General features: G+C 45.3%; 1 protein-coding gene across 1 annotated transcript; it reads right to left on the reverse strand.

The window, feature by feature from the left end:
- Positions 1–78: 78 nt before the first annotated feature.
- Positions 79–24,226, reverse strand: LOC8029394 (soluble guanylate cyclase 88E). Its single transcript, XM_040503926.1, has 11 exons — positions 24,049–24,226; positions 20,581–20,888; positions 16,818–17,132; positions 10,691–10,839; positions 7,869–7,998; positions 7,209–7,355; positions 5,468–5,614; positions 2,924–3,080; positions 2,133–2,242; positions 974–1,063; positions 79–216 (listed from the first exon to the last, which is right to left on the reverse strand). Exons 1-11 carry the CDS (start codon positions 24,224–24,226, stop codon positions 79–81), a joined length of 1,869 nt encoding a protein of 622 aa, XP_040359860.1.
- Positions 24,227–25,822: the final 1,596 nt, after the last annotated feature.

Raw genomic sequence — 25,822 nt, forward strand, 5'->3', positions numbered from 1 at the left:
GCACAATGGCTTCACGTGTAAGCCATATAGTAAAAGACGCTGAAAGGGTATGGCAGTTGTCGATCTGTTGTTTTTCGTTTATTTCGAGGCTCGCTTGGATCGGATGAAAGTGGTGGTGGGCATGCGTAGCTCACAAAGGGAGATTCTCCTGTGCCCTCCGTTCCTTGATGGGACGTCGCCCTCCATGAGCCAGTGGGTCCTCATTTTGCCCTTTCCCTACAACACAAATCAGTCATATGATGCCAATTACACTTAGTAATAAGGCTCTTGAACAAGATTCAATACAAGCAGATGAAAAGCATGTTACCGGCGAGAAGTATTATGAATATAGATAACAATATAATCAAACTCCGCTTATAGAATCAGCATATCTTATTCCATGCACCACAGATGAGCAGCATTTTCAGTCGAATTAAGTTCGACTTTTTTTATTTCTCTACAAACACTCCATGAACAATGTCTTCATTTATCTTCGACCTTTTGCACGAAAGGAAATGTTGCAGTGGCCTTATGCTTGTCCACATTTGGCGAGTTCCAGAAAACTAATTCTGTACTGTAAATACATAGGGAAGTACTGACACACAGAAAAATTATCATATCGCGAAGTATTACAGCCACGCCACAGCTATCGGTGTCCTGTAAGAATATAATTAGGGTTTGCTCAGATTTCCCGACGATTCAGTGTCGATGCAAAATCCATTGATAAATACAAAGAAAGTTTCGTTACATGCTTCTTATTGCTCTTTATATTATAAAGAGCAGTAACAAGCACCAGTGCTATCACAGTACAAATAGAAAATTGGAAATTAAATTATATTTACAGAAACAATACGACATTGTTAACTACCTTACATTGATGCCAGAGCATGAAATGCAGTCACTGCGAAATCTTACAGTAGTGTCTGAGCGCAGTGTTTGTGAGTGCTTATAAACAATGACCTAGTAGACAAAACCTTGAGCTCTCGTCGCTTACCTTAATTTGAATTCTTCCGCGAGGCTCTGTAACAAATCCTTTCCCACGAATGAGCTTGTGACAGCCGTCGCTGATATGAATTCTTCCTGTCTTCTCGGAAAAAAAGAAAGTCAGCTTGTTCTTGCAAAGTCAATATACTCAGTGTCACTTTCGGATTATTATTTTTCTAAGCGCCTTTATAATCGCGACACCCTGATTATTTTTCTCACAGACACATCAAGAACAGCGTACCGTCAAGAAAAAAATATGCTGTTCGAATGGTGTTTGTCTTGTATTTCTAAGAATAATTGTTTGAATTGCAAGTCCATCTCACAAGTGGAGTGCAGGGCTGTGAAAGATATACTCAAAGTACCATACTTTTTCACAGCGCTATACACGAAACGCGCAGTCATCGACTGATGACACATGAACGCTACCCTGCCTCAACATAACCAACCTGTTGCCATGAAGTTGGATTAGCAGTTTTAATAAATATTATACAGCCAAAACTACAGAAGAACGAAAGTTTAGATAAACAGTTTAGGAGATGAACAGTGGCTAAGTTTGACTGTAGATTTAAGTACATTTAGTCGCGTAGTCAAGATCGGCTACAATATAATACAATTTGCTCAAATACTGGGGGCTCCTCTACTAAAGTACTTTATACGTATAATTGCGTGCTTGACAATGTTGCTTTCACAACGGCACTGGTAGGTTTCGAAGTTTTAAATTTTGGGACAGTGCCCTGCCTCAGTTTATATCTGGGAATCACTTTCAAATGGCGAGTCTTTGCACAGAGCGAATCAAACCTATAGGTGTTCTGTGGTTAGCAAACTGAGAATGATGGTGTTAATATATACATAAGGGCTTGAGATCTCCAAGCATATGATACACAAGTGTACAGTCATGTCTTGTTAAAATGAACCCCGTTAAGCGTCTGCCCTCCTGTATAGAAAAACAATTTTCTGGGATAGACTGGGTAAATATGTAAATTTTCGTCTCGTCATTATGAGCAACCCACATTATAATTTTTTTCTAAAACGAAGGCGTCCAAATGGTTATAATTATTAAATTGATTTACACTACCATTAGATGACTTTTTTTAGCAACATAGTGGCAAAGAATGTTAGGCTGTGGAGCGATGGAGGGACATTGTATCTTGAACCAAGAGCAGCTTTACCTGACCGTGAGTCTGCATTCGAGCAGCTGTGTTAACGGTGTCTCCAAACAGGCAGTAACGCAGTGTCTTCATGCCCACAACACCGGCGGCCACGGGACCCGAGTGAATTCCTGCAGAGAACGCGTGACATTATGCCATATCTGTCGCATATTTTTAAGGTGTGTATGTCTTCGTCTTCGTAAGTCGGTGCCATTCATGTCAATAGTCGACAGAGCATCCATAATCAATAACGTCATATCAGCATAAAAAAAACTAGATTAAGTGTGATATGAGGAATCGCAGAAAGAAGAGCTATTACCGTCAAGTGTTTTTACCAACTACACAAAAGGCAGAAGTACGCAAAATTACTGTGGCACATAGTGGCGAAATGTCAGAACCTTAACGTGGGTCTGTGTTTATGAAGTCTAAACAAAACATGAAGGCGTTCAAGGCTGTTATGAAGAACTTGATAAAGAGAATTTCTGGAAACCTTAGAGCCGCACCCAAAGTTTTGTATCTAAAATCTTCAATGAAACGACGGTGGCAACTTTGTAACTTTTAGAAGATTCTTTTTTTTTTTTTTCTTCACGTGTGCCTATGCAACACAATGCGAATGCTTTGTTGCAAAGTTCACAACATTCGAGATGCAATGTTTAAGAAGAGCATAGTTCAGAAGTCATGCCTGTGACAGTCTAAGTTGTCACCACTGTAAAATGGGCTTGAGTGTATATGTCTTAAAAGTTCAAGGTCGGCTAAACGAAAGGCTGTTGTACTCTCCTCCTAAAATGATTTAGGCTGTGCAGCCTCCTCACCGGCGCGAAGGTGAGTTCCGTGCTCGTGGAAAGGCTGCCCCGTGCCCTGGAGGGCAGATAGCATCTCAAGTGCGGCTGCGCACACCTGGTCAGCATGATCCGGCCGACGCTCAGGGGCGCCGCTTACCAGCATATACACGTGACCCACAGTCTCCACCTGAGCTCCAAACGAAAAAAAAAATTATACAAGCGTGTGCACGCTGACAAAGACTGGCGACCACAGAATGGGTGTTAGGCCTTCCAGGGAAAAAGAGAAAGGCGTTTGAAAATACCGCCTACCGAAGATTCCTTCTCATTTCTGAGACACGCCGTGAGATGGCGTACCATGATATGAAGGGCCGCAAAGCGCGCGACCGCCCCTTAGCGTGAAGCGCCAAGGAGTTCGCTTTTGCGTAACCCGACCTCCAATCCTGGATAGTTCAGACGGAAAAGTTCATGGCTCACAATCTTGAAATGGTGACTTTTATATAGTTCACAATGGACGCAACGCTTTTCAGGGTCGGTGTTTCGTTAGGTTAGGTTAGGTTAGGTTAACAGACAGTTGTCTGTTACAGCCGGCCGTTACAGCCAAACGTTATAGAACTCAATGAAAATTGAGTTCTAGAACATTCTAAGCCTGTCGCGGTTATGTGCTCAGCAAATTCTGTCCGAATAGCACCGTCCGATTGAGCAAAGGCTGGTCTCCACACTAGTGTTTGAATGGGACGGAGTGCGTCGTGCTCCCTTGTAATGGCTTACGTACGACACAAAGAATACACTAGTACGCTGGCGCACCAGCAATCTGTTAGGTACACCCCTAAAACTCCGTGTAACTTGGATGAAGGATTTGCAGTATCCGCGAGATAAAATCTATGTACTTTATACGAGAAATGGTCTCTTATAACATTGTCAAGTGTTTTTTTCTTCATGCCCATGACCAAACAATGAACACACAAAAAAAGGAAATATAAGCAAAACGAAAGTATACCGAAGGTACCCAACAGATGGAGCCAGTCTGTCGAAGCGATTGACCATTCACGGGGAAAAGTGAGCTACGAGGGCTTCACCGATCCTCACTTTCACTGAGATATGTGAGCCGAAACAGAGAGAGGTGAAGACGAGAGCGCGCGGTGATGTCCGAACGCCGAGATCTGGATCCAATAATCATTGAATAGACCTAAAGCTAGCTGCCTTCGTCTCCACTGCTCTTGTCAAACATGTTCGAATGCGAAAGCCAAACGCCGGACGCCGGTGTTCCGCGTTCTGACGCATTAGACGAGTGCAGTAACCCAGTAACATATATCGTCCTATACACTAACAAAGAGTGGCAGAACGTCATTCTTTGTGGCCGCCGAAATGGAAAAGGTAGAGCGGCAGGCAACGGATGGGAGGAGAGCCACGTGACTGGCGCCCCACTGCGGCGAGACGCCGAAAGACGCTTCTTCCGAGCGAACAAGTGTGTTTCGGGTTTTCGCCGCTGCAAAAGCTGTGCGCTGACGTCCAGGTTCCCCGATAAATGGCTTTTTGATGCTCTGTGCTACCCGATCCTCGATCTCTAAATCTGCGACCGGGCACTCTATGGCCCCGTCGTCGAAATGCCAGGCTTTGTGAGTATAGAGGAGGCTATGCCAGCAATCATTCGAACCAGAGCTCGGCGTTCTAAAGTCCCTGCACGCCCTCGTCTCCTCCTCTCCCTCAGTTTCTCGGCGCATTGCCTTCTGCTCGGACGGTGGACCCTGCAGATTTAAAAAAATGTACTTTCAAAGTGAAGCAAAAGTACATTTTAACACAATCTTTCATGATGATCTTTCATTCCCTTGTAGAATGTTTTTTTTTTTTTTTTTAATCCTTCAGGGCTAATCGAGGGCGCATCAGTTATTTTCGGAAATGGTGGCAAATGTTGGCTTAGGTCGAGTGGCCAGAAAGTAGTTGTTTTACTCTCGCTGACAAACTATTTAACAGCATCAACTTTTAAGGCACTTATTTGTATCGGTGTTATAACCGCCATACTTTATTCAGAGAAATGACCAGATAGCGTCTCAAAAGACGATAGCATTTTTTTTTTTTTTTTTTTTTTTACTAAGCAATACACAATTTTTCCTCTTTTTCACAATTGAGGAATGTATTTTGAAGTCGAAAGTAGTCCCTTTCTCCTCGGAAGGTACCGGAAAAAATACTTTAAGTAAAGTACATGCACATACTCGCAGGATGTACCTCAAGTAAAGTATAAGCTTTCTAAACCTTTCTAAAGTCGTACTTTAAGTACAATGCACTTAAAGTGCGTCCCAACACCGCCAGCCGTAGAACAGATTCCGTGTTAAAACTGTCTGCAGCCACGTTCAAAGGATACATATGTATGAAGAAAGCATGCTTCGAACATCTTTGAGGCGTGCCCGCGGATAACTTTGTCATCATCTTCGTAGTGAACACGGTGCCTTTTGTACGATGTATTTGCAGTATGACCGCGGCTTTGGAGTGTAGTGTGTGTTTGTAACAATGCGTACCGGTCCCCCCTTCTAGTAGTGTGCTGTACACCGGAAGTGCCAGAGCGAAAGAAGGGCCCACCTTGAAAACACCGTAGCGGTCCGTGATGACGTCGAAGAGGGAGAAGGTGGCGTTCACCCAGCTCACCACCTGCATGGGGCTGAGGTGGCGGCAGGCCGCCGGGAAGTTCACCAGCTCGCTGAATAACACCGTCACGCTGTCGAATGACTGGTCACAATGACCAGAAGGCTTTATCGGGAGGAGCACCGACTGCCCAATGCCTTCACAGTATCATCAAAAACACAAAAACACCTACTTTAAAAAAAAAAATAAAACATCTGGAGCGTCTCACTTCCTTGCAAAGCACATGTAAGACCCAATGCTGCAGTGGTGATAGCTCAGCTAATGCATGACTGGTAATATGCCTAAGATAAAAAAAACTGCGCCATAGCATTGAGCATGTCTTTTAACCATGCTTAATGACACGGAGCAGACTGTATTTTTTTTTTAGCTCCATACTTTATTTTTCACCTTGCGTACAACACTGTCAAGGCTGATCGCTCGAGCGTGCGGCTTTGCGTTCCAATCACTTTCCGCGTGCTCTCACAAAAATCAGACAATAGGGGAAACTCCACGCTTATGCGAGTAGCTTTGACACCCATTGTACACTGCAAGTATAAAACGGAGTGTAAACATATTATTAATCAAACATATAATCAACCTCGTCATTCGCCGAGCTTCTTCTGAATATTGGAGTGGTTGACTCTCCTAACTGCTTTGCGGAAAAGTAAACACTCCAGGTTTCTTAAAGCGTAGGCGTCTATAGTGACTGACTAGACTAGACGTGGGAGAAAACCGATCATCTTATTATCGCTTTGCAGCCAATCAGATTCCGGCATTAGCCGACAAGAACATTACCGAACCAATCACGAAGCAAGAAGCGTGCTGAAACTCTCGTCTAGCATTTAGAGCTGCGAGAATGGAATAGTAGCACAAGCCAAGCACACTCGATTTCCTAGGAGACTGTAGTCAGTGTTTGTGGTTTTTGTAATCTCCTTTCCTCACAGATTAAGACGACGGCCTGTGACCTCTAGTATTCCGAACACGTGCTGAAAGTATTATACGTTTTATGACAGCGCAGTAGTATTGCCACTTTTTTTTCTTCAGTAATTTGCATTTCTTGTGCTATGCGTCTTTCGTGTGCTTTTAGAATACAAATCCCAGAACAGTGCGGAAGTCGAGTTCTTTCTCAATAAAGGTATTGACAAAGTATATGCCAGGCCCATGATTCAATGGCTCATAACAGTTATATCTTGGAGTATTCTTCAATATATAAGAATTAATTTTTATATCGCTATCACTCGGCTCGTTTCACTCGCCACAATGCTTCCAAATAAAAAACAGTTCTCTTTTTTACTACATTTTTATCCCAAATCTGTGTACCATATTGGAGGAAAGGGGGAAGGGGATCTTTATACCATAAAAAGCTATTCTAGTACGTAGGAACTCATATACTTCAGAACACAATCTTATTAGTCGTATCAGGCTCACGTGCGCCGAAGAAGGCGATAACAGAAGCAAAACGCATAAGTTACTCGCTTTTGCTTGTGATATGAACTCAAACGCGGGGCGGGCTTTACAAGATTTTGGGATCGAACAATCATAAGAAGACACTGTTTTGTGCTTCGGGTTATTTGTACTTCCAGTGAGAACTCGAAGTGCTTGAGGTTATTTGTACATCGAGAGCAACCTCGACTCCTGAGCCTGCTATTTTATATCGTTTCTGTAACGAAAAGAAGGCAAGACAGCTCTGTGTGCTCACCTGGCAGGTGTTGATAGGATCGGCGCCCTGACGAAGCGAGTCAGCGACCGACTTGGGGAGCATGGAGTAGAGCAGATCATCTCCTCGCTTCCGCCACTCGTCAAGTCTTACTAGGTTCTCCTCCAAGTTCTGAGTCTTGCGCTCTTGCTGAAGACACCAACAATCCCACGCAAATCATATTCTTCCCAATCCATAGCAGGTTAAGAAAACATAAACCCCCCCCCCCCCCCCAAAAAAAAAAAAAAAAAAACTTGGGAAAACATTTATTTGTTTTTTATTGAAACAATCATTACTTTATTAGCGAATGTCAGACTTTTTATACTACAGAGTTTCGAGATTCGCTGGTTCTCGAGTGCGTACCCCTATTCACCATTCCGACAGCTCGCTTTTATGCCTTTTTTTGTACGTCAGTAAACTTTAGGCAGCGTCTGAAACTGATCTCTCATAACGTTCACGCCTCAACATGTACCTACAAGGCAGTGTTCAAGCTGATGGAAACACAGGAGATGTATTCAATTGCGCGATTATTAAAGTGCATTTAAATAAAGTTTTCACACGTCTTTATGCTAAACGTTTCTGCCTTATCTATTATAGGTTCAATTAAATGGCGTAATTCACCACTTGCATATGTCCGTGTAGACACCAAGCGAAAGGGCCTACCTCTCTGTAGGAGACTTCCAGGTTGGCGCCGTGTTGCCAGCCCGCGAGCACAATGTCTCGTGTCATGTCATGCATGCAGAGATCTTCGAGGTACAAGCCTGCATCTTGCAACTCTTGAAGCCCGCTTAATCTGCGGAGAGAGGAAACATGCAGGTCAAACCCCAGTGTCAGAACCTTAGGGAGCCAGAAGAAACTAAATATGTTGATGAATAATAACGTTAGGTAGATATGATCATCATCATGCACTTGGAGGCAAAAGCACAAACATGTCATTCGTGACATCAGTTGTTGTTAAGTTGTTCACCACTGTATCGACCTGGACGTGAAATGTGTGAGAAAGAATACTAGGAGGAGGTTATACGCGTGTATTGATACAGCGAGGGAACTTTAGATTAACTTGAGTTCTCTCAGACAGCTTCAAACGCTGTCGAGTGAAGGAGGCACTAAGCTATGCAGACCCCTATACCTTGTAACTTTTTTTTTTTTTTGCAACGTCTGGCATTAAAAAAGTGGAAGCCGTTTACAAATCCCTGTAACGCCGAATTGGAGCGCAGCTCTTGAGGAGGAGGAGTGAAGGGTACTGAGGGGAGGGTAGACCCCTCCTCCTCCCCTCATTCTTTAATATGCTCCGGGGGGGCGGTCACGTGACCTCGGGGGGGGGGGGGGTGTCACGTGACTTCGGGGAGGGGGGGTCACGTGACCTCGGGGGGTCACGTGACCTCAGAGGGGTCACGTGACCTCAGAGGGGTCACGTGACCTGGGGGTCATGTGGGGGTCACCTTGGGGTCACGTGACCTTGAGATGACCTTGGGGGTCACGTGACCTTGTGGAGGAGACCACGCGACCTCGGGGGTCACGTGACCTCAGAGGGGTCACGTGACTTGGGGGTCACGTGACCTTCAAAGTGTCACGTGGGGTCTTGGGGTCACGTGACCTTGAGATGACCTTGGGAGGGGTCACGTGACCTTGGGGGTCACGTGACCTTGGGATGACCTTGGTTACGCCGACGGCGACGCCGACGGCGACGGCGACGGCGACGGCGACGCCGCTCAAGCCGGGAACGGGCCCCTAAGAGCTGCGCTCTAAAACGATATGTAAAAAAAAGTGAAAGCCGTTCACAACTCCCTGTAACACCGAATTAGAGCGCAGCTCTTGAGGAGGAGGAGGAGGAAAGAGTACTGGGGGGGTGAAGTGACCTGGGGGGGGGGTCACGTGACCTTGGGGGGTCACGTGACGATGCCGATGATGTCATCAGTGACGTCACTGATGACGTCATCAGTGACGATGACGATGTGGACTCCGATGACGTCATCAGCGATGATGACGATGACGATGCCGATGTCGGTGACGTCATCAGTGACGTCACTGATGACGTCATCTGTGATGATGACGATGACGATGCGGATGCCCCCCGAAGTCACGTGACACCCCCAGGGTCACGTGACCAACCCCAGGGTCACGTGACCCCCGCCGAGGTCACGTGACCTCCCCAATGACGTCATCGTCACTGATGACGTCACCGGCATCCGCATCGTCATCGTCATCATCACTGATGAGGTCATCAGTGACGTCACTGATGACCTCACCAGCATCCGCATCGTCATCGTCATCATCACTGCTGACGTCACCAGTGACGTCACTGATGACGTCACCGGCATCTGCATCGTCATCGTCATCATCACTGATGACGTCATCAGTGACGTCACTCATGACCTCACCGGCATACGCATCGGCATCGTCATCATCACTGATGACGTCACCAGTGACGTCACTGATGACGTCACCGGCATCCGCATCGTCATCGTCATCATCACTGATGACGTCATCAGTGACGTCACTGATGACCTCACCGCCATCCGCATCGTCATCGTCATCATCACTGATGACGATGACGATGCGGATGCCGGTGACGTCATCAGTGACGATGACGTCATCGGCGAGGTCACGTGACCTCGGCGGGGGTCACGTGACCCTGGGGGTGGTCACGTGACCTGGGGGTGGTCACGTGACCTGGGGGTGGTCACGTGACCTGGGGGTGTCACGTGACCTCGGGGGGGGGGTCACTTGACCTTGGGGGTGGGGTCACGTGACCAGGGGGGTCACGTAACCTTGGGGTGACCTTGGGATGACCTTGGGGGCCACGTGACCTTGGGATGACCTTGGTTACGCCGACGGCGACGGCGACGCCAACGGCGACGCCGACGCCGCTCAAGCGGGGAACGGGCCCCTAAGAGCTGCGCTCTAAAAAATCAAGTGCGTGAGAAACTAAATAACCATGCGTCTGGGAATCACTATGAACCCGTTAAGCGTTCAGTTTAAGTTTAGCTGGACTGAGCTTAGCTCGACTGAGTTTAGCTCGACCTGATTGTGAGCCGAAATCATCTCGAACTAACCCAGAGGCGATTTTTCTCTAATAAAGCTGAGTTGTTCGATCTGTCTCTCCTGCAAAACTCAAGTAGAACTTATGAAGGGGTGCTCTATCAACGCGAGCAACAGTCGTGTGTACCGCGGTAATGGGTAAATGAACGATGACGTGAACTAAGAGATAATGTATAAGCAGGCTCAATCAATCAGCCAATAATGATTTGAATAGTTTGAGATGTTCTTGTATGTCTACGTGTCTTGATTTGGGATGGCCAAAGAAAGTCTTCAAAATAAAGTTACCCCTGTTTGCTCCTGTCTTAAGATTGCACAGAAAGAAAGGTAGACTAATCGGTCACACAATGATGCTAGGCAATAAAGCACACATATTTAACGCAAGTGTCTCGAGATGCCTCAAGTCATGCCGACACATGTTTAAGTAAATGCCGTAAGCAACTCACAGTGGAACGCCCAGAAAGAGGATGACGTCTGATTCCTTCAGGTAGCGCATCTGTCCTTTGAGGAGCAGTTGGCGTCCCTCCCGCTCCACGTCGGACTCCGACGGGCCGAGGCACTCCAGCTCCACCACCACTTCCTGGATAGAGATCACCTGTCGAGAAATCATTGTTTTACGTATCGTTTTAAGATACAACGCTAAACTTGTAGGTTATTGTTATAAAACTTCAGATTGACGTCAACTAAAACAATGCAGTGTCATGCATCTGTTGTCAGATCAGACGACTGTAGAGTACTCTCTCTTCGGAGTGACCATTTCAGGCTTGATGTTTCCGAATATTTTCATGCATCCTATTTTTTTGCGCACTGTTACTCCTACACTTATCATCCCATACTATTTTTGTTCCCTACAGCAGAGTACTTAAAATCGCTTTCCCACGAAAGCCATTCTCATTGTGCGATAATTGTTTTTCAGTACAACCACTTACAACTGTGTCTCTCGGCTAGTGAATTACTATGAATGATTTAGTGGGCGTCTTGAATCTACGTCAATCAGTCATCTGAGGTTAACAAACGAGGTAAAAAACGAAGTAAAAAATATGTAGAAGTTTGTTCGCGACTTTCACTTTCTTCAGGTTATGTGTGATGCCGCGCAGGTGCGGTACAACAGTGACATTTTGGCTCACTTGTCAAACCTTCAAGGTGGAGTTGCAACGCCTTTTCTTTAGTAAGATCTCAGCCGCTGCAGTTAGTAGCTACGATGGATATCCAGCAGTCCGGAGTTCAGATGATTGTTTATTGAAGCTTGCACAGTATCTCACATAACCTGATGAAAGTGGGAAGTCGCGTGAGAGTTGAGGTGGTGTTCTCAGCACCAAATCAGCTGGCCGGGCTCTGCAGAAAAGTTAATTAAGACGTTAAAGAAATGAAAGCCGTTTACAACTCCCTGTAACGCCCGAGTCCTCCCTCGGGTTCCTTCGGGAGGACCTCGGGTTCCTTCGGGAGAATTCGCCCATAATGCACCGCGCGGTTACGCCGACGGCGACGCCGACGCCGCTCAAGCCGGAAACGGGCGCCTAAGAGCTGCGCTCTATAATAGCAACTGGTTCCCAGTGTTGATTCTTAAATAATAAACTCACACTTACTTTCTTTAAAAGACGTTATTGTTAAGACACAAACCTTTACAGATACTATTTTGAGCGCCTGATTTTAACCATGATTTTAAAAACTTACGTTCTCTAAAAACTTTTATCGAAACAAACATGCTCGTAAACACCCAACACAGGCGTCGATGTTGTGAACTAGTTGTGACTGAATAAAAGTAAACCATACAGACCGCTTCAAACATGTATCACCCTGGTAGTGTCTTATCTCGATTATCTGCTAGATGGGCATTGGGCGTTAAACGTCAGATTGCCAAGTGTAAGTATATCCAATGTTGTCGATCAGTGGGAGGCGAACTGACGATGAGGTGACAAAAAGGCCGAGCCCAACCAGCGTCCTTCTGAAGGTCTCGCGTTATGCCTACAAGGAGCCCATGAAGCTTCATTCGTCAGATCGAGCTTGACACCGCCTCATCCTTCCGGTGGTGCTGGAGATCATATAGTTTGCGAGATTGTTACAATACTTAATGTTAAATGGAGGGTATTGAACCAACCCGAGAATAAAAACCGAAAAAAAGATTCCTATCTCTTTTTACTGTGATCCGAAAACAAACCTTTGCGTTCATATTTTTCACGTTCCAAAACAAAAGCAAAGGCAAGAAAAAAAAAAAGGCAGTGTGGTTTTTAGTTTAGGAAAAATATAGGCCATGCGGAACATACAAGTCGTAGAAAGCAGTGTAGCGAATATATGTATTTTTAATTTTCATGTTTCCAGGTAATTTTCCTAAGCATTGAGAACTCGGTAGAATAACCGAAAAATTAAAGTATTTCTGACACATTTTACACGCGCATTGGCCCATAAAATCATTCCTCCATTCGTAAGAAAAATACGCGCCCAGACTAGGGCCTGCTGCCCCATTGTAATTCCTACGTTCTGAAGTGCGCAATCCGGATAACCCCAAACAGGCCCGGTTTTTTTTTTTTTTTTGGTTTTTTTTTTACACAATTTATGAACACTTCTCAGATTCGTTCTTCTAATATCTAACGTTTCGATAACAACAAACATAATTTTCTAACAATTGTAATCTTTGCAGAAGGGGGAACAAGGGGGACAAAGGTCGAACACAAATTTCCAAACATCATAAATTCATAAGCAGTAATTGCATTATCATCATGATTTTTTTTTTTACTATCTTCAGTTTTTAAAAGGTGAATATATGAACCGGTTCGGGGGGGGGGGGGGGGGGGGGGGGGGGGGTAGAGACGCATTTCCCCAACCTAAAAAAAAAAAAATTGCAACAAAAGCTTTTTTTTTTTTTTTCTGTGTGTTTGATACCTTGGTTAAATGCCAATTGGACGACGAGGAGCAGGGAAGCGTCCGGAGCCTCTCTGCTTTCGCGGCAGAAAGCACGGCAGGGGCGCTTCGATTCTCACTCTGAGTTGCAGGAACTCTCCACCAGATGGCGACACCCTAACCTCTCGGCGCCAACGGGTTTCACGGACCAGGCGGAATTTTTTCGGTCGCTTACCAGTCACCTAGCTGTATTTGGAGATCTGTGTTTGTCCTTTGTCTCTCTTGTTCCCCTTCTCCAGGGATTATTTTCGTAATTCTTGTCCAACTCGCTTGCACCTTTGCATTTATTTGCATTATATTCAACTTATAACTTTTTTTTTCTTCTATTTTCCATTTCAAAATTGCATCGTTGAAAATGCACTGCAAGTTGTCCCGAACATGCAGTTCTTAATTAAAAGGGGTGCAGCTGCTCCATTTTAACGTTAAGTCTCCTCGAGGATGTAAACAATGTTGTACATGTTCCTCAAAAAAAAAAAAAAAAAAAGGAAAGAAAGTTTGTTTTTCGTTTCTTGAGATTTTTGGAACGGGTTCCTATTACAAATCCCATATGTGAAAAAGGAACTCGTTCCCATTACAGTTTAAAAAAATGGAACGTACCGTTACATATACGTTACATTTGCATTTTGGTGATTACCATATTCAATTATATCAAACAAATTTTTTTGTTTGTTTTCATTTGGTCAAATGACACACTACGAAATGTAATGTCGTGATGGAAGGACACCAGGGTCCTAATCTGAGCAAGCACTTGGCGAAAAAGTAGGCTAGAAATCGGGCGACTGTGATTGGCCGGTGCCAAGGTCAAGGGCGTCGGCCAATCACGGCCACTGGACTTCTCGCTGACTGTTTCGCCAAGTGTCTACATTAGGACCCCAGAAGAAGAAAACAAAAGGAAACAAGGTTTCATTTGTTGATATATTCACCTTTAAAAATCTCAGCTTTTTACTATATTCATATTTGTGGTGGGCGATTCAGACGAACTAAATGTACTGTTACCCCACATGGCACGAGCGTTTTACAACAAGCCCAAACGTTTCAATCGAACAGTCCCTTGTTCGATAACCACAGTTGCTTGTCGATGTTGCTGTCCGCAAGACGAGCAAGTGAAGAAGAGGGTAAGGCTCTTGCAAGGTCAGCCTTGAAAACTACTAGTCCTTCGTGAAGGTTGGATCAGTGGCGGATCCAAGCGGGGGAGCGGAAGGGGCGACGGGGGCGGCAGCCTCCCGCCCCCCCCCCCCCCCCCCCCCCCCACAAACCAAGTCGACCCCCCCCCCCCCCAAAAAAAAAAAAAATAAAGAAGACGGAGTTTTGGATTCGCCCCTGAGTTGAATCCGGAGTTCAGTTTGAAGATAAGGGTACAGGAGAGAGAGAATGAAGGTTAATATTTGTGTATATTTTGAGTGGCCAATGCCCGGGTTACATGGGTGCGTTCGATGTCTGGTAACCTGTTATTTTGTTGTAACTGTAGGTCTCCTTGTTGATGTTTAGTGATGGCTGTATTCGGCCTTACATTACTGGGTGTATGAGAATTCGCGGAAGCAAAGAAAGTAGCTCAGTTTGAGACGCCACTCTTTTTGCGTCCTTTCCTTCGACTAAAAGTTTTACTTTTCGTACCGAAGTCTTAGGCACTGAAAAAATAATCAATGTCCACTAGCTCTCCTGCGCCCAACCGTTACCAAGCGACGACCCGACAACATAAACGCAATACAACTGTTACGCCAGCAGCCTGAACAGCGGTTAAGTCGCCCCTTAACTGCTGTTACGCGGGACGACAATTACCGCACTATACTCTCGGACAGCTACTTCAGAAGTAAAGAGTGCGCGTGTACTGCTTTGATGGTTGCTCAAGAAGCTCAAGCGCACCTTCGCCCATATAGATTTGAATGCATAGCCGCAGAATGTTGTCCGCAAGTATTGCGCGCTAAGTGTGGCTTAGCGCGTAACTGCATTTAGGTGTGCCCGTGTAACAAGGGTATGAGATCAGTTACAAAAAAGTTGCCGAGACCCTGCTCTTCGTAATGCTATTGCTTTTATACTTTTTTTTTTAAATTTCCCAGTTAAGAATAAAATAGATATTACTCCACGGTACAAAAAAAAAAAAAAAGGAACGCCGTTCCCTTTACGATTGCAGTAAAAATCTAACGAGCTCCCGTTCCAGTTCCACGGAAGCAAAAATGAACGACGGCCTTCCCTCGTTCGTTCTGAAAGAAAAGCGTTTCAGGAACACCGTTCCTTGTAACGCCGTTCGGTACAACAGTGGCTGTAATGCACTTAAAGAGGTTTCCAACGGTTCTTTGGAACCCGTAAAAAATATCTTGGGGTTTCTCTGGTGTAACAAGAAAAAGTAAGAACAAAACAGCAACTTATCTTCTGGTTGTTCTCCTTTTTTTCCACTGTGCACCAAATTTCAGTGGCATGTGGAAGGAACTATTCGTCTCGAACAAACGGGGAGGCGCATTAACCGCTCATTCCCACTGGAAGCGGATCCGCGTTCACAAAACGGTTGCGAACGCGGTTGTATAAAGATGCAGTACAATTGCACGCGCACTTGATGTCATCGAGTGCGCGTGCAATCGTACTGGATCTTTATACAACCGCGTTCGAAACCGCTTTGCGAACGCGGATCCGCTTCCAGTGGGAATGAGCGGTAAGCCCCAGTCACACTGCTAATACATTATACAAAAGACAGTCTGGAGACACTAGAGCGCCTTAGGGAACAGTTTTTGAACATCCGATACGGGACGGTGAGGCCTCCGGTACGAATTGCGCATGCGTGAGTCTTCTGCGACAGCGCATGCGCAGTTCGTACCGGATGGCCCATTGTACCGTATCGGACGTGCGAAAACGGTTCCCTAAAACTGTCTGAGAAGCGTTCCTTTTCTGTATGATAGGCTTGTCACTTTGGTCATACAGAAATTGTTTGCAGACATGATCGGAGCGTACGCATGAGCTATTAAGCAAATTGGACATTCGAGGATGCCTCAGACGTGTCCGTATATAATTATGTTATCATGTGCGCAGCAAATACTGTTTTGTTTTTCTTCCTGCAATGTACGAGCGGTGTGTGACTGTGGCTTGAATATCACATAGTCACGAGGTACCCCGTAAGGCCGCCAGAGGCTGGGGTGAAAAAAAAAACAACCTAAAATACTCTCGTGTTGCAGAAAAAATATGCGGAAAGGAGAACGTATTGGTTCTTGTCGTCTGTCTCGTCTTGGCCTTGTTCTTTTTGTCGCGATGTTTTAAGCCAAGATACTCGTCAACCGACTTACCCAAACATACATTTTAGGAAAGAAGAATTTCTCCCTTGAAACGTTTCCCTACCTTTTCTTTTTTACTTTGGCTTCAAAAGAAGCAACAACATCACAGATATATTTACCACAGTGCTGAGTAGTTTAACGACATAACTAAATTCCGCCAGCTCACCTCATCTCTAATTATTTTTTCCTGTAGAGCACCCTCCCCCCCTCCCCTTCCGCCCCCGCTTCTTTATTAAAATCTGAATCTTTGAATCTTCAGAAAAACATTTCGGTGCGCTGCTACAATATGTCAGTGTACCCCCCTCCCCCTTCCCCCGCGTCCAATTTTAACGCCAGTCGCCTCGTCTCTCCCTTTAATGGCGGATATACCTTATGGACGCTATAACCCTTATAAAATTCTTTCCCTTTCACTCACGCTGTCCCAGGTGAAGGGCACGGCCGGCCGATGCAGGCGGAACAGCTCTCCGACGGGAGTGCCGAGCTGCGCGCGCGAGGTGCCGCACACCAGCCTGAGTCTGGGACCGATCCAGGCGAGCTCGAGCCGCCGGTCCATCGCGAGGCCGAAGGGAACGACCCGCTGGAGCGACGCCCAGCCCACGTCGGCGAGCGCGACGCGGCCCTGGACGCTCAGACGCCGCAGCTCGCTGGCCTCGAAGGCCGCGTTGTCGAAGTTGAGCTGCAGCACGGCCAGGGAGCCTTCCGACGTGCTCTGCACGCTCAGCACCTTCACCTGCGTGGACACATGGTCACGTGGGCGATGAACTTAACAAAAAGAGTGGCGATACGTGTGTGCCCAAGATGTTTTGTTGTTTGCGCGCCACATGCCGAGTGGTGGAGGACGTAAAAACAAGGGGAAATGATACATACCTGACAGTTCGATAATCCGGCCTTCGGAAAAAAACATTGACCCGTTCTTACTTCAATGTAACAAAAAAAAAATTACTACATATTTGTACGAGGGAATTGCTGTCCAACGGTTGAAGTGAATGTTTTCACACTGATAAGAATATTGAAGCCGCAGTAACATATCGCTCGTACATCATATCAAAGACAATCTGTTCGCTGGTGATGCGTCCAAGCATCATCGAGGAGTGTTTGCTTCACACATGTGCACGCTTCGAATGCGTCTGCAGAAAATTTGGGTATGACCAATATGGCCGCGTTACATGGAAGAAACATGCCTCAGACGGTGTCTGCATACAAACTGTTTTTGTATCATGTGGTAGCCGTGTGACTGCAACTTGAGAGGCGTATGCCTAAGACGGTTTTCGTTTTCGAAGTGATAGTCACGCGCGTTACCCCGAGCGGTGAAAAATGTGGAACGGGATGCGAAAACATTTTATGGGGATGCTGTAATACGAAAACAGTCTGATATTACCCGAAAACTTGATAACCTGACAATTAGAGGGACAACTTGACCCCTTCTTGCTTCTTTGAGCCGAAATGGCCTAAAATAGTTGAACTGTCCTTTCCAGACCCAGAAGTCGCTAGAGAGAAGACTAAAGGGCGCTAAACTGCCGCTAATACAGTGCCTGTGTCTAAAAGGCACTAATTTTAAAGTGTCTTAAAAATCCCCGTAAAAAGATTATCCAATAGGCATTTTCGTTTATTTACTTTTTTAAATACCAACAATAAGAATGTTCAGTGCGACGAGAATGATTTCTTGGTGTGAAGAAAAAATCCCTTGTTGAGCTAAAATTGGCTTTTCCATTTGAATAAAAATAACAATCTGCGAGAAACGCATAAAATTTCAACCATATGTATTTATTAGACCCCGCTTTTAAGGCGCGATGTCTTCACCCACGGTCACGTAAGAGTATAGAGGTGTGAGTCATCTTTTACAGTATTAGGCGAACTTATATTTTTTTTCTCATAGAAAGCTAGAACAGGACTCAAACTGAACCAAACATTCACATTGAGAATCTGCTCAACCAAGAGCAGAAGCGTCCATGCCATCCACACTAAAAGCCACTGTTAGCACACAGTGTTTGGAACGCGTCTCTGACTGGTGCGTTTACCGCATCCTAAAAAACGCGGTCTTTCGATTTCCGCCTGATGACGTCATAGGAGTGTCACGTTGTCGCCTGTTGCTGTCCTGGCTGTGTGACAAAAGCGATGTAGCAGAGGCCTGTTAAGCTGCATGTCGCTCTCCGGCTGGATAGGCCACGGAAACTTTGACAGCCTAGACTAGAGTTGGGACGCCGGGACGACAGAAACACTCGCGCTCTGTCGTGTGTTTTTTTTTTTTTTTAATGCGAAAGTATTAACTGTTCCATGGAGCGATGCCGGAGGCGTCTGTAGCCGTTGTCTGTAGCAGCGAAAAACGGCACAAAAATTCCCATTTTCCCATTGGCTAAGCGAAACGGCACCTAAAGTCTCATTGGTTGGGACGCGTCACATCAGACGCTTCGTTACAGAAGACGGCGGGGCCACTCGAGGCCAAAGCGGACGCGCCTCAGAAATAAAACACAAAGAAGAGCACAGCAACGCAAATGCATCGTCGTGGAAGCCGTCGTGAAACCGGTGGGGTTCGCCGCGCCTGCGCAGTGGGGTAGCGGGATGTCACCGCCCGAGCGCCATGTGAAAAAGGAAGACGTGGCGCGCTACTTGTAGGAATGCTTTCGCATTCCTACACGTAAGCAGTGTAAGGTGTCCCTGCCGAATTTCACTCTCGTCCGCTAGACGAGTCCGGATCTTTTTTTTTCAGAACTTCCACGAGCAATCGCCAGGACCACGACATCCGACACTACAATCTCTGAGCATGTACTTGTACTTTACTAACTTATTTTTGCTGGTATTTTCCGAGGAAAGTAAAACTCCCGACTTCAATGCACATCCCCCGAATTTGAAAACAAAAAAACAAAAAAAACATGTTCAGCCTTTCCGCTCTGGTGAAGAAGGAAGAGCAGCAGAGCTGTAGCTTCTGTTCTCGGCGGTGGCTTTCCAGGCGAGCGATCTGCTCTTCTTTTGAGGGGGAATCTCAAGCGCTCGACGCAGTGGAACTTTAGGCGATAGCGGCCCTGCGGCGGTTGCGAAACCATTCGCGCTGCTGCGCACATCGCCACTCGTTCCGTTCCCGCTTTTCTTCATCCGAAGAGATGTTACCGCGATCTATGAGCGACGGCGACAAGCAAACAACCGGCGAACACAACACCCTGGACAGCTACCGCCATCTATGAGCGACGGCGGCAACCAGAGTGTTGTGTCGACAAAGGGTGTCGGCATTTGTTTGGTGCCGGACACGATACTGGGGAAACTAGCCCTTAACAGCTCGGCTCTAAAGGGGGCATATCGTCGTGTGAAAACCCACTCTTCCGAGACGTCATCTGGTCATTTCTCTGAGTGAAGTAATGCCGGCTATAAGACCGACACAAATTAAGTGCCTCATTCATTGATTGTGTCAAATAGCTCCTCAGCGAGAGTAAAACAACTGCTCTGTGGCGACTTGACGTCATACAATATTTGATGCCATTTCCGTTAAAAACTGATGCCTTTTTTATTACCCCTGGAGCAATGCATACTAGTTAAAAAAGCACTGTATGGGGAATGAAAGGGCATCATGAAAGATTGTGTTACAAGTACTTGTACTTTACCTTGAAATATATTGTATTTATAGTATGTTACTTCAAGTACAAGGCATCCGGTATACTTACTACTTTACTTGAAGTACATAACCTCTCATTTACTTTGTACTTTACTTCAAGTACTTTTTAAATGTACTTTACACAACACTGTAAACAAGCAAACACTGTATAAAAATCAAGATCAGCCAGTGCTAAACCTCAAAGAAAAATAATATATTCGCAGTACATCATTGACAAAAGAAAAGTACAAAACAATTAGGCACGCAGAAGCAGAATCAGCTATTAAAACATTTCTGTGAAAAAAAAAACAAAAAAAAAACAACAAGCCGAATCATATCTGGCTAGCACAATTTCGCTAACGACTCAAAATCTATGCACTTTCTTGCCATTATAAAAAAAAAAAAGAGAAAATATTAAAGAAACTTTAAAAGTTATTTGCTACTTTTTTACAGTAATTAGTCATGTTCTCAATTACCTTCAATTTGAGGAATTTCTGCTCTACTCAATATACTTTTGAGGTCAATATTCAGTGACTTAATAACTTATTTGAGTAACTTGTACATGTCTGCTCGAGCGACTGGTTACGGCACCCACCACGAGATGCATGCCGTAGAAGCTCTTGGCCACCTGGACGAGTTGCCCGACCACGTAGAAGTGGAGCCCCGTTCGATCGGACTGGTAGTGGAGCAGGGCCCCCAGGCGGTGCTCCTCTCGGAGCTGCATGGACGGACTGCGCATGCGCGGATAGCTGAACCGGATCTGGTGGTGCAGGTTGTCCATTCCCCGGAGGAAGTCACGGAGGTGCCTCCCCGAAGCCCGGATGAGCTGGTCGTAGCCGTAGTGGCTGAAGAAGCGCACGAAGCACCGGCCGAAGAAGAACAGGAACGAGTCCGCGCTCCAGCCTGCAAGTGCAAACCACTCGCTCGGGAAGAATACTAATACTAATATTAATACTGACACAAGCACAAACATTTATACTAAGACAAAAAGCATCAGTTGTTCATGTGCACAGAGCATGAACAAATGAATGAATGAATGAACGTATGAATGAATGAATACGTGTACTAGTACTCACACCAGAATAACTGTCACTGTGGCACAGCTAACGATTCAATATAAAAAAGCCTAGTTTACACTTCGCGACTTTTTTGTCTGAGAAATGATCTGATAAGTGGTGTAAGAATTAATTTTATGACGAGACTCGCTTGCACTTCTCTTAAGTGGAATCATTCTTTCTATCCAGTATGACGTCCACAAATTGTAAAGCGGCCCGATAACAGAAGAGGATAGTTCAATTATCATGCAGTAAACCGAAATTGCAAAAGCACATTTAGACCATGTTGATTTTAAGATGCATACGCTCGCGTCCGTTTCTACGCGAACGAGCAACGCATACCAATGTGCAGTCGTGCGATCACTAAAGAGCGATGAGTGATGTGGTACGTTAAAAGCTCCAGGTCAACCATTATAAACAGAAACGGCGAAATCTCCGGTGTGCATCGAAAATACCAGATATCATTTTTAGAAAGACATAGTATTCCCTCTATCTAAGTTCGTACTACAAATCTGATTTTAACCTTACATACGATCAGCGTCAAAGTTGAGACATTTGAGTTAACTTGTCCTCAATTCTGTTGTCTTTTTTTGTGAATATATTTAGCTTAATAATAATAATAACAATAATAATAATAAGAGTCTTTATTTTTGGGTGCCCAAAAACAACCACATTGGTCTTCTCATTGGTGCACCATCACAAACAAAATCAACGAGCAAATTAATAAGCTCTAGACACGTTTACTGAAAAGATAAAACATCTAACGCAAACAGAATGCTAAGGAGCTAGAATAATATCATTAAAATCGGGGCTAATGTTTTCTCTTTTTTTTTTTGTAGTCCGAAAAACCGGAGGGTTTGGACCATCTTAGTGAACCATCGTATAGGCCAGGGGTCTTCAACCTTTTTGGCTAAGGGGCCGGGTAGGGAACCCACCGCAGACTCGAGGGCCGCAAAATATTTAAACTAATATAAACCAGAAAATACTTAATAAATAAACCTAAATAAGTATTTAAACACAGAAACTTAAACTAAAGCAAACATTCAAAAATAAATGTAAGTCTGATGAATACATATACTTTCTATCTACGGTTCATATGTTGCTAAATATGACATTATAAAATAATTCTGACCTATAAAACTCACCAGGCATAAAGCAAAGAGCATAGGAACATTGGCTTATTCACACAGGGCAGTAGATTAATTAGATTGGTAGATCTGGCTGACAAAAATATGCAAGGGTTATGACACAAAACACTAGACCCGATTTTGATAAGTAAAGCGCTTAGGAATTTTATTATAGTTACAGACACGAAGCCGGGAACTACGAATATTAATGCTGGAGATGACAATGTACAATAAATATTACAACAAAAAATTCCGCGTTTTTTTTTCAGTTTTCTTTTATTCTTTTTAATACCCTTGTTTACGTTTTTAATGCGCGTCGCCATGCCATTTTTCTTTTAACGGTTTTTGTTTATTGTCGCCGTTTGTAAACTTTCAGCAACAGAAATTGAAGGTTTATTTCCAGATACATTATGCAATAATTTTGAAAATGAGAAGAATCTAGTGGGCGTTGTTGCTGTCAACATAGATTCACGGTTCTCTGGTATACCGCAGGACCGCCATGTCCTGCGGTATACCAGAGAACCGTGAATCTATGCTGGCAGCAACAACGCGACTAGATTCAGGTGAACCGATAGAACAAACTTTTCGACAATTTTAAGCCACACTCGACAGCGGAAATGAACCTTAAACCAAGTGTTGTATATGATAAAATCGAGTCAGTGACACCACTTCAAAATATCAATATTAAGATAAATTAAATTGCAAAACGTTACAAGCCGTTCACAAAATGTTATGAGCACAGTCGAGAGGATGGCGTTGGGGAAACGTCTTTTTGGTTTACGGACGCAATCCACTGCCGCCGGAAATTGGGATCATGTGGAAAGCGATGGAGCTTAAAGACATTGCAGCCGCACTTGCCGGATTCCGTGGAAGCCAAATAGGTCCTCGGACAGTATTCGACGCTTTCTGTCGTTACCCCTGCACCCTATAACCGAGCAATGGTGTCCCGATGACCGGGGGCTGTCGCCATCCAAGCCCGTACTCTAATTAAGTTTGGGAGTTTAAAACAAAGTAAAAATCGCGAACGAAGTTCGGGCAATGCGTACACGCAACACAGGCGAAGCCTCTCATTCGAGACTCACTCTTTCTAACGCACCAGCAAGGGGGAAATCGCTTGTAGACCTTTGCCCTCCTCTCTGTCACCCTCTTTCAGTAAAACGGTCTATTAGCGACGTGTGCGATTGAAAGCATCGCTGTGATCGGCCTTCCGCGATTGGTCGAGTGCTGACTATGACGTCAGCGAAGGATTTCTCTTCGACGGAAATAAGAGGAATGAAAGAACTTCAATTTTGACGGTGTTGGCAGTGTTGGTTTCAGAGCGCATTAATTTTAAGCTTCCACCATGGTCATTACAAACAAATCGAACTTGTTGTTCGCGAGGTAATGACGTCACGAGAGGGAACCATACGAGGGCGCCACCAAAACATCTCTCCGCTAATTAGCGGCGAGATGTTTCGGTGGCGTCCTCATACGGTTCCTTCTCGTGACGTCATTACCTAGCGAACAACAAGTTTGATGGTGTTCGCAATGAGCATGGTGGAAGCATGAAATCATTCCGATCTGAAACCAACATTGCCAACACCATCAAAATTAAAAATATCGCCTCACTCTTATTTCCATCGATGAGAAATCCTTTGCTGACGTCATAGTGAGCTTTTGGCCAATCGTGGAAAGCCGACCACAGCGACGCTTTCGATCGCGCACGTCGCCAATAGGGAGTATTCACTGGCGGTCGTAGCTGTGCGCGCGACTGCTGAGTGCGTGCTGATGCCGAGCTTCCACAGTTCTTTTTGCAACGTGCGTGACGTCACTCGCAAGCCACGTACGCTACCAAGATGTAACAGGGTACCATTGAGATCGGTGAGGCGCCGCTGGACTCACCGGTCACGCGAGTGGCGCAGGCTTGCGCCAGCCTCGTCATCGAGTCGTCGGGGTAGGTGCGGTGCGTGGAGAAGACGCAGTTTCGCATGCCCAGGTCGGACAGCGCTGCCTGCCAGAGGGACTCGCCGAATTCCGCCCGCACAAAGTGCTGCACGCTCTCCAGCAGCATGCCGTACATGCTGGCTCGGTGTGCGCTGTCGCCTCAGGCCGTCCCGCCTCAGGCTCGCACGCTGCAGCTGAAGTAGCGGGTGATGGAAGAACCATTTATAGTTCCAGCCTGATATGATTATAACGCACACTCTTCACCGGACAATATGAGCTGAAACACACGAACCGCCCTTTTCCTGCGCCTGCGATTCCCAGATGCTCTATTATACCGACTTACACTTATAAACTCCGACACAAGGGATCAAAAAAAGAAAAAGAGATAGAAAAGAGGGGTCAGCACAGTAACAGTCTCAAAACTGAGACGTCGTTCTGTTGCTCCCCCTTTTTTTTTTTCTTGTTTGTTTTTTATCTTGGGGTTTATAAGTATAAGTATGATCGTTCAGAAAGTCTATGAAGTGAGGAACGTAAATCAAGTCGAAGGCAATTTCCCTGAAGTTCGCTGGCTGCGTTCGATGGGTGTATTGCATCCAAGAACATGACCATTCGAAGGTACGGGTGGCGGTGCTCGGATTTCCATGTATGAAGGATCCTGTTACACGCTAATATTTCGGTTTTCGTGCATGTGGGTGTTTTCTGTGAAATGTATTCAATTGGTAGTGTGCCAGAGTAGCGGTTAAACTCCCATTAGTTCCTATCGAAAGAGGCCCGGCCCACCCACCGTTTTGTAAAAAATAATATGTCAGGATGCATTGTATGAAGCGAAAGCATGCGGACGAGTTGATTACGAAACATCATAATCTAAAGCACGAAACACATGTACAACGAAACCGTCCGATCCGACGTCCGACCAGGCAATACGACGGTCGGAGGCGAGGGTTTTCAACGCTCTCCGGTGCTACGAAAACCCTCGTCCCCCCAAGGTCATTCCGGCAGTCCGCACGTCGGATCGGACGGTTTCGTCGTACATGTGTTCCGCGCTTAAACCCTGAGACACGGAGAAATAAATAACAAAATAAAAAAACGGACAAGATGTATTTATTTTTATCTATTTTAGCTCGATGGGGACTCGATGTTAACGGGAACGAGTTACGACATTTTACTTCGCAAACAACTGTGGGTCACACGTCTAATCCCAAAAGAAGTTTGTAAGAGATCGTGATATTTGCAATAATTGGAGAGTCACGCGTGCTTTCTTTTCGGCCTTTTTCGTCATCCGTTCGTTAGCCTCTTGTATGTAACCCAGAGTTGAAGAGCTTGAAACTGGAGTGAAGAAAATGTCTACAAAAAGTGACCTGCAGCAGACCAAAATAAACAACATAAAAAAAAGTATCATTTCTTTTTTACAGCACTCTCTAATTTTCCTGTGGACAACTGTTTGAAAGGAAGAATCTCAACTGTTCGAACATTTAGCAGAAATAGGTTTTCGAGATCCAGCGGTCTACTTTCTTGAACGACAGGAAAACCGAAACGCCCAGAAGGCTATGTAACTCGTTCGCCGCTAATGGACAACTCTATAATTCTTCTCCCGCAATATTTAGGGAGGACCACTCTTTCTTAATCTTTTCCGTAACGCCTTGCCGCAACCTACAACTCTTAATTTACAACCTCAGCGTGGTAATTTCTTTCTGGGTTTACATTCTTATAAGAAGTGCTTTAAGAGAGACGT

Source organism: Ixodes scapularis, unplaced genomic scaffold (assembly GCF_016920785.2).
Source record: "Ixodes scapularis isolate PalLabHiFi unplaced genomic scaffold, ASM1692078v2 PGA_scaffold3__209_contigs__length_174095766, whole genome shotgun sequence".
In the NCBI taxonomy this organism is placed as follows: Eukaryota; Metazoa; Arthropoda; class Arachnida; order Ixodida; family Ixodidae; genus Ixodes; species Ixodes scapularis.

Bases quoted from the DNA above. Each gene is read 5' to 3' on its own strand.
- LOC8029394 (XM_040503926.1), bottom strand. From the start codon at position 24,226: ATGTACGGCATGCTGCTGGAGAGCGTGCAGCACTTTGTGCGGGCGGAA. The intron at 20,889-24,048 runs GTGAGTCCAGCG...TTGCACTTGCAG, and splicing joins CTGCGCCACTCGCGTGACCG to GCTGGAGCGCGGACTCGTTC. The intron at 2,243-2,923 runs GTGAGGAGGCTG...CGTTCTCTGCAG, and splicing joins CGGAACTCACCTTCGCGCCG to GAATTCACTCGGGTCCCGTG.